The 10,240-nt window shown below is 38.0% G+C and overlaps 1 protein-coding gene across 1 annotated transcript; it reads right to left on the reverse strand.

The window, feature by feature from the left end:
• Positions 1 to 1,315: 1,315 nt before the first annotated feature.
• On the reverse strand, positions 1,316 to 3,206 carry LOC131154865 (xyloglucan 6-xylosyltransferase 2). The gene has a single exon (XM_058107658.1). The coding sequence runs from the start codon at positions 2,926 to 2,928 to the stop codon at positions 1,531 to 1,533; it is 1,398 nt and encodes a 465-aa protein (XP_057963641.1). The 5' UTR covers positions 2,929 to 3,206; the 3' UTR covers positions 1,316 to 1,530.
• Positions 3,207 to 10,240: the final 7,034 nt, after the last annotated feature.

A 10,240-nucleotide genomic window follows, 5' to 3' on the forward strand; every position in this document is an offset into this window, starting at 1 on the left:
GGGTGATTCCCTAATTTCTTGGAAGAGCCAAAAGCAAACAACTATTAGCAGGTCCTCTGCAGAAGCAGAATACAGGGCCATTGCTTCAACAACTTGTGAAATTCAATAGCTTCTTTATGCACTACAGGATTTCAATTTCCTCATCAGCAACCAGTTTTGCTTTACACTGACAGTAAATCAGCATTGTCTATTGCTACCAACCCAGTTCAACATGAAAGAACCAAGCATATACAAATCGACTGTCATCTTATTAGAGAAAAACTACAACAAAATATTATAAAGTTGTTCCATGTTCCTTCACGATTGCAATTAGCAGATATTTTCACTAAGCCTCTTAGTTCTCTTCCATTTCATCATAGTCTTCGCAAGATGAACATTCAGAATATACATGTTCATCTTGAGGGGGGGTGTTAGAATATTGCTTCATGGATTGAACAACTAGAACTAAAATCTAAGGCTAAGTCAGAAGAAGAGAAGCTGAGTTAGTTAATTTTTTAATTAGTTATCATAAATAGTTAAGTTGTTAGTTTTTCTTTTCTTGTTTCTTGTGTTGTATAAATACAACCATGTATTCTATATTTTGTAATTTTGAAGAAAAGTAAATTTCAGTAAAATGCAAAGCTTGACAAATAGATCTTTAAAATGGCATTTTTATCTATAGATGTGGATACCTTGATAGCTTCAATATTGTAATTTCACACTGAAGAAGGGAATTCGGATCCAGAAATGTGTGAGCTGTCGAATGTGATGTTGTCGGGCTGTCAATTAGCTACCAAGGTCATTTTCCATCAATCACAGGCGCAGGAATTTGGCGAAAAATGTTCAACCCTTTCGGGATAGACAGAGTTCCTCAAACACAGACAGATGCAGGGTAGGGCTTACCTTTGAAAAACCACAAGATCAAAAGGGTTGGTGGCAAATTGCAAAACCGAATCCACAATCATCGCCGGCCCACCAGCATTCATCAAAGGTCTGACCAGTTACCCTGCGAACCCAAAGTAATAATACAAGCATACTACTCTCCGTTACAAATATTGTGGATTCCTAGTTATGCACACGAGTAAATCTAAATAAGAAGAGAAGGAAAATGAGAATATACAACAAATGCACAATTCAGTATCGCGCCTCCTTGGCTACAAGTATACACATCCACACGAAACTTCACACTTGTTAAGACTTCGAATGGCCTAATCCATGTGAATATGAAACTCCGGGCCGATGAACCATAACTGAAGCACATGGCAGTAAAAATATGCAATTTGTTCATACATGAAACATATATATAAATCTGCAAGCTACAAAATTGAAAGAAGACTGCAAACAGAAAATGGAACATTTTTTTCCTTCCGAAAGCATTACAAATTTATAATTTAAATGCCAACAAGAAACAAAAGAATACTATGTCCAGGCCTAGAACAAGACATTCGTAGCAACAGCATACACAACAGCCGAGTGCATTATCTTATGACAACATACAAGGAAGCGATCACTCAGGGGAGTCCAGTTTTTTGTTTTTCGGTTCCCTGTTTTTCATTGCGAAAGGGATACCTTGACAGCTTTGAAGGCAGGATGGAGCAATCCAAGTTCATCTTTAACTTCGAGCGGGTTGTCCGTCTCATTTCGCGTTCTCTTGACCCTTCGACTGGCCAATGATTTGTGCGTAAAACCATACATCTGAAGAATCTGATTGTCCCCAAAATTGAAAGCTCGATCCATCTGCTTCAAACATCTCTCAACTGGGTAATCCCCAAACTTCCCACAGGGCTTGCAACCCACAAAATGCGTCACCAATGGCCATCGATGGTCGCCCAAACCAGGATGGTAGTTCTCAATCATTTCCTCATACCTGTCCACCAAAATTCCCCAATATCCGTGCAAGTAATACGCACTCTCCAGATACACCTTATCGCCCCACTTCTCCCTCCCCTTCATCAAGAGATACACCATTGCAGACTGATCATCAGCTTCGAACACGGGTCTGTCCTTGAGCTCTCTGGTCAAGATCTTCCCAGCTTCAGTCCTAATTGTCCCTTTCGGTCCCATGGGAGCCCAAGCGTCGAGAATGTCAAGCGACCACTGACAATTCCTTAGCAAAAAACTACCTGTGTTCAACCCAATCCAGTTCTTCTGATCATACACCATCTCATTCCAACCGTGCATCACAAAGTTGTGATCTTTGTACCTCTCCCATGGGACCTCAAACGCCATGTCGGTGAACATGGCATCACTATCCATCCACCACAGAAACTCGATTTCAGGGTGGGACAGCAGAAGCTTCCGAATCAGCGGCAGCTTCGCCCAAAACCCGGCCATTTCGGCGTCCAGAAGAGCCATGTTGTAAAAAACCTCAATCCCGTGAAGCCGACAGTAATCGATCTTGTTCTTGATCGACTTCAGGAGGTAATGATCACCGACAGGGTTTTCACACGGCTTTGGCGAGGACCCGGTGACAAGCAGAACCCTAGGCTTATTGGGACCAACAAAATTGGGGAAATTAGGGTTGCGCTCCAGCCATTGCGCTCTCTGCTCGTCCCAGTCCGAGATCTTGGGCCCCAGACTATACGGCTTGTTCGGATCCCGCTTGTCGTCTTCTCCTTCATCCACCAACAGCTTGGCAAGATCGAAGTTGGCGTAGTTGTTAGATTCCGACGACGACGAAGAAGAAGAAGAAGAAGAAGAAGAAGACGAAGACGAAGTGGTTTCGACTTCTTCAAGAACGCGATGGGGCTGTGGCTGAGCGCGCTTGCGGGAGTAGAAATGGTCGCGAATCTCTATGAAATCCTGCTCGGGAGTGCCGAACTTGCCGGCGCCGATGGTGCCGCGGAGGACGACGACGGTCATGACGAGACACAGGAAGGTGACCTTGCAATGGCGGAGACCCCTCTGGATCTGCCGCGCTCTTCGACCTCCCAAGCACCTCTCTATCATCTTCCTCGGTGGTCCGTCGAATCAAACAATTGAACGGAGGGAGAGATCGATGAAGTAGCTGCAGCGATCGATCAACCTACAGAGCGAACATTGGAGGATGGATCAAGTTGGGGAAGGGGAGGTTGAAGGGTCGGTTAGATCTATCTGGGTAGTGAAAAGAAAAAACGCGGTTTAGGTTGGGAGAGACGGCCAAACAGCAGGTTGAGCTGGAGCACATAGTAAAAGGTTAGCGAAGGATTTAGAGAGATTTTTCGGACACGGTTAACGGATCCATTTTATAAGGCTGTTCGAAGGTCTGGGCTGGGACCCATTTAACATGACTCTGCCGGTGCCGGCGTAGTATTTGGGCCGGCCCATTTGACCCGTCATCCATGACCCATGGATTCTGCTCGCTTCACTTACCTTTTTTTCATTTTTTTCTTTCTTAATATTTGAATATTTTAAATAAATACACCTTGAGAAAAATTAAGGATCATTTAATACCATTGCCAAAATTTATGAATAGAAAAATACAAATAAATATAAAATAAAAAATTGAAAAAGTTATTTATTTGGTAATGCTTTTAAAATTTTGAAAAATTGATGGTTTGTTCGATATTTATTCCTGTAAAAATGGAAATTAGTTATAGGATTATCCTTAAATGAGTATGAAATTTTTGATCTTTAAGTGCTAAGCAATTTAATTATACCAATTAATTTCAGAATCTTAATTATCTAAAGATATTATAATAAAAAAAATTACCCAGTATATTTTTTGCTAAGTAAATGTAGTTTTAACTCGCTCTCAAGAACTTTAAATTTTAAGAATTATTTTTTATTTTACTTTAAATTTTAATTTGATAAAATTGCCTTAATTAGAAAAACTATGCCTAATTATTTAATTCACAAGAATAAATTTTGATAGTGGCGACATAAAAAAACCAAATGTCACCACAAAAGTTAAAAGAAAAAACTTATTACTCAAAGAAACAGGTTCTCGTTACATATTTCTTCATTTGCCTTTTGCAGAGAAATTGTAGTGATGCTAAAATATATTTATATATAATTAAAATAATAATTAATTAATTATAATTATTAATTAAATAATATAATATATTAATATAATATTATAATATTGTAATATAATAATATATTATATAGATTAGTTTGATGAGATCAGAAAACATCCTGATTTGTCCAGGAAACCTTCCTGCGCCAAATACTCTCTCTCTCTCTCTCCATCAATGTCTCTCTCTCCCTCTCTCCTTAATTTCTCAGCAAACGAAAAATATTCCTAATTTTTAATTTTAGTCACCAACATTTTAATCTGGAAGATTTCGTGGTTTACGCGTTGTATGCATCACTCTTGGGATGAGGTAAGGGGAACGAATTATGTTAGGTTTTTATTTTTAAAAAAGTTAACTGATTAAATTTGAGTATATGATTTTGGAAATATTGTTGGGATTAAATAAAGTTGCAATAATTTAATTAAATTTGAGTTTTTGGAAATATTATTGTGATTAAATTAAACCGCGTGGATTTGATTATATCGGGTTTATGGGATATAATGGAATTAAATTGAATAGGTGAAATTAATTATACCCACATTTTTATTTAAATTTACTGGTTATATATTTGTGAAAATTTCTTAAGTATTTTATGAAATTATAAGTATTGAATAAAACGTGTGGCATAGGATAAATTAATAATAGGTTTTTAAATGGATTTGTTGAACTGTTACGATATGAAATGACAGGTTTGATAAGAATATGTGAAAATGACAGTTTAATTCCATTTCATGGTATGATAGACTTTGCATTGATTTGTGAGATGTGAGTTATACTGAGTTATGAATATGTACAGAATTGTGAATTTATACTATGATGTAAGCAAGTACAAAAATGTGACTTTTATACCAAGTTAAGGTAGTGACGGTTGAAACCGAGTTATGTAAATGATAATTGATACGGACATATGCTTGATTGGAAATAATGAAAATATTGATGTTTGTTTTAGTAATTATGGTAAAAGAAAAGGAAACGGGGAATGATGACACGAAATGCCTCGATAAAGGTAAGGAAAGGCAAAGGGGGACGGCGAGGCAAAACGCCCCAATCCTTGGGACTTTAGTCCAAGGGCTTGCTAATGTCAGAGACGGCAGAACAAGATGCCTCTCAGCAAGTGCCCGATATGAATGGCTGGATTGGGGGATGGCGGTACGCGACGCCTCAATCTTAGCGGTTGTTAGTTATGAATGAATCATGTAATGTGTAGATTTATTAGGAACTGCATTATATTATCTATGTAGCATATAAATAGAAGCAGATGGCCTATGTGGCATATAAATAGAAGCAAATGGCTTGTGTGGCATATTAATCGGAGTAGAAGGCATGTGTGGCATACAAAATGGAGTAGAAGGCCTCTGTGGCATATAAAAGTGTTATAGAAACGTGAATTAAATTATTTGAGATATGTCGTGAAACCTACGTTAGTAGATTCATTTGAACTGCATTATATTATTTGGGATATTTGTAAGTTTGTTACGAACTACAATGATATTGGTGTTATGAATTTTATAGATGTGATTTATATATACCGACGTCATATTTATTTAGGGATAATATAAGAAATGTATATAAATAATTATACAATAAAACTCATTTGCCACACACTGATAATAATGTATTCTGCCTTACTGAGAAGTGTCTCACCCCAACAAATATATTAATTTTTCAGGGCCTTCAGGGAGTTGAGCCTAGGAGCTGCAGGGCAAGACTTAGATCTCGCCGAGGGTGAGTGTGAGCAGGATACTGTATGGTTTATGTTAGATGTTTTTGGACATTTTGGGGTGGACATATGTATTATTTTGTGACTTGTAGAGGTCATAGTTGGGTTAGTACTCTGGTAGGTATGATAGTAAAAAAATATTTTGCTTTTGTTGTTTATTAATTAAATTATGGACAGTGATATTTTCGACCCCACTGGGTCCTTGATAATTTTATACATGAGTTTTAAGGGTATGTGTTTATGAATGATGTGGATGCGATATTGGATTTTATGTATTTTATGGATGTGTTTTTGGGGCGTTACAATTGTGGTATCAAAGCAGTATGTTTTTCCTACGTGGCACTCTAGACCCCATTTTTGGGTTTGGGGCGCTACAATTGTGGTATCAGCGCTTAGGTTACTAGGTTTTGCAAACTATAGTAGAATATACTACCAGAGTATAGGAATGAGTTAAGGAAAGGATAGAAAAGGGGTATTGGGTTTTGTTTTACAACTTGGAGGCAAGAACTTCGTGATGATTTTCGGTGATTTTTTTGAGGCGACGATTTCAGGAAAATTATGGCATACCATCAACGATTTTGTTTTTGAGCAGTAAGATTGAAACCTGAGATAGGAAATTTGGAGGGTTACTATTGTGTGGAGGAAGTCTAAGTATTTTAGTATAAGAGTGTAGTGAATTTTATGGTTCAAGTTAATATATGACATGGGTCGTGTTCCGACTGTAGGGTTCTAAGAAAAGTATTTATTGTCCTATTTTCAAAATGGATCACCAAGATAAGAACGTGGACGCTAGAGGGAATAATGACTTAGGGGCTTTCAGCAATGATGACATCGATATCTCGACATTGCTACGAGGTTTAGCTCGACAGGTTAAGGCAGAGATGAGATGAGACTCTAGAGGTCAGGATTACCCACCTACAGACCAGGGCTGCTCCATTGAGCAGTTTACCCGTACGAATCCTCTGACGTTTGTGGGAGGAGTTGACCTGATCGCTGGGGAGGACTGGGTGTAGGAGATGGAGGAGTTACTGATTGTTCTACGCTGCACAGAGGAACAAAAGGTTCAATACGCCACGTTCAAGTTAGTTGGGGAGGCTAAGCTATGGTGGAGAGCCGTAAAGCTGGTTGAGGAGCAGAGGCCATTTAATGCCCCGGACCCGCCACGTGGGGTCCAGAGTCTTATGAGACCGACACACGTCTTGCTACCATTCACGCAGCGAGAAATAATGAAATAACCTTGAACATAATATACCAGAGTTCTATATTTGTACATCAACAAACTCATATCATACAACTGCATTTTCCATATTACAAAACCTGGATGAAATATAATAAATATAAAAACTAAAAACACTCACAAAACTACCCAACCCTAGAGCTATCTAAGCTCGATCACTTGGATAACCTGAAATGATTTAACCAACGATGGGGTGAGACACCTCTCAGCAAGGAAGAAATAGTTTATAATAGTGTGTGGCTGAAGTGATTAATATATATAATTAAAATATCCATCCAAATGCAATCACAATCCACAAGCAGCCCAAAATGTCATGCTTATAATCACAACATGGTCAACGTCTTTGTCATCCAATTACATGCCCACAATCATAAATATTTTACTGATAATTCCCGAGAATAGGGAAGTCTACCCGCCCATATAAGTAAATTTCCTCTACTCTAGTGCTAACATCAGGGCACTCACCTTTCTCTGTAAGCACTCGGGTTATGTATCCAAGTAAAGTCACCGAGAATAGGGAAGGTCACCCGCCTATACAAGTGGCTTCCCTCTACTCTAGTATCCACATATAATTACCAGAGTACTCACATTCCTCAACAAGCCCTCAAGTAGAGTAATCTACTTTACCATAAATACTTAATTAATTAAAGTCACACACAGCCAACCTGTAACGACCCGAAAAATAATGGTATTTAAATAATAAAGAGAGAGGGAAATGGAAATAGAAATAGAAATAGAAAGAGGCAGTAGGCTTCGTTGACAAACGCTATGCGTTCGTCGATCACATTGCATTTTGGATGGAATAACCCAAAAGATTTTCCGCAAGGCCTCGTCGACGAACAAAGGGAGTTCGTCGACGAGTGCATAAGGGGACCTCGTCGACGAAGCTACGCCTCGTCGATGAGAAGATGCCGAGAATGGTTTTTTGGGACAGAATGAAATTCGTCGATGAGGGAGGAAGTTCGTTGAAGAAATTATTGAAGGACTCGTTGACGAGGTGATGTGTCTCGTCGACAAACCCGACTCTATAAATAGTGAAAACCTGGATTTTGATGAAAAATCAGCACAGAAACCCTCTTCTCTCTCTCTCTCTCTCTCTCTCTCTCTCTCTCTCTCTCTCTCTCTCTCTATGTCCCTCTCTCCTTCTCTCTTCGATTTCGGGCCCATTTTATACCGGATCGACGATATGAAGCCACCACGACGCTCCTGATGAAGTTCTCTGCAAGTCTGCTGGAGCTGATCGTTGGTGGAGTTGGTTTGGATTTCGTCCCAATCTCAAGGTAAGACATTTTATTCAGTATTTCTCTTTCCCTCAGTTATAAGAAGTACAATACACGAAGAAATACTGATGTTTTGTTCTGGGGGATTTGATTTTCAGGGTGTTGAGTGGAGAATCCTGCGGGTGTAGGACTCGTTACAGAAGGGGGATTTTAGCAGAAAACAAGTAAGGGAAATATGCTATGTTAGGTTATTTGAGTATGATTTCAGTATAAAGTTATAAATGTTCTACCAGAGTAATATTCACAGCGGAGATTTATACAGTTTATTCAAGTATGATTAATATGTTTTAAAATTACTGTGTGGCTTGAGAATATAGATATAGTACAGAAATATGTTTTACAGTATTTTCCCATGTTATGTTTTACTGAATAAACATACAGTGGCTATATTTTATAGTAAATACAGAATACCATGATTATACAGTTAATACAAAAACAGTTTATAGTACCATGACATACAATTTTACAGTTCTTTTCAGAAATACAGTTAATACAGATACAGTTTATCACAGCGTCATGGTTTATACAGCTATTACAAAATCATGGTAAAATAGATAGTTGTATATAGAGATGTATTATATAGTATCAGACCTTGTTGGACCATACAGTTTACAGAGCACGGTACCATAGCTATATACAGTTTATAGAGTGCAATCACCTATTCAAATAATACGTGGTATAAAGGTCGATCGCATAAAGCCCATGAGTGGACAGGCTCCCCATCATATATGGGTTGAGGAGGGCTGATCAAACTATGGAGTATAGTGATTTATTCCTGGTTGGCCAGCTAAGGTAGATCCTGCCTACGGGCCGCACAACCCTATCATGAGGGGTTAAATCATGACACATAGTTATCCACAGGGACGTTTTCAGTTATTACTATATTTATATAGATTTACAGAGACAGAAAATATATATATGTATATTTTGGGAAACATGTTAGCACTCTGGTATTGTATATAATTATATATGGCTATGTTTATTTGATTTCCACTTCTCGCTGCTTAGGTTGATGATTAGGTTTAATCCAGTATGGTATTAGAGCATGATAAATGTTATAGTATAAAAAATAAATAAAAAACCCTAGTTAAATAGCAGGTCGTCACACAACCATATTCGTTTCACAGAACTCAACACATATACACATATCACAATCAATCCACACAAGATAATCATACTATCTTCAATCATACCCACATAGGGTCAACATCCACATATCATGTAATCGTTCACACAGGACTGGTCCACACAGGACTAACCAATCACACATATTATACGGTCCACAAAGAACTAGTCCACATAGGACTATCCAATCACACAGATTACACGGTCCACACAAGACAAACCAATCACACAACATATACGTCCACACAGGACTGGTCCACACAGGACTAATCAAACCACATAGGTTACGAAGCAAACACTCCATTCATGGTAAATAGATAAACAACCTCCTTATACCACTGCCAATGTTTACCTCCCAATATAAACGTCCATATAACGACCTTCTCATACCACTGCCAACATTATATGACGATTATACTAGATACAATATAACGACCTTCTCATACCACTGCCAACGCTATATCGTAATTTACACGAACCACAACACAAGTCAACAACAACCAATCATTCAACACATCCACAGTATACACAACATCTGTAACCACAATCAACCCGTATATTCAACCAGGCAGATTTCATAGTTAAACAATATTCGCAGTCTCAATGATTTATCATTCCACATTACTCACAATCATCTAATTATCAAAAATGGTTTCAACCACACGATTTTTCCCAATATAATTTATCTATCTAAAAGCAACATTTTCAATATTAGTATGGTTTAGAAAAATTATAGCTGGATATGTAGAAATTTATACCCGAAATTAGTCATTTAAAATTATTAAAAAGCTATCATAAAATATTTCCCCTTACTTGCTCCTCGAGATTCGGCCTAAAATCAACAAAACGAGACCCTGCAATCCAAAAATTCCAAATTCCTCAAATCTTAGTAAAACACCCTTAT

Source organism: Malania oleifera, chromosome 5, assembly GCF_029873635.1.
Source record: "Malania oleifera isolate guangnan ecotype guangnan chromosome 5, ASM2987363v1, whole genome shotgun sequence".
NCBI lineage: Eukaryota > Viridiplantae > Streptophyta > Magnoliopsida > Santalales > Ximeniaceae > Malania > Malania oleifera.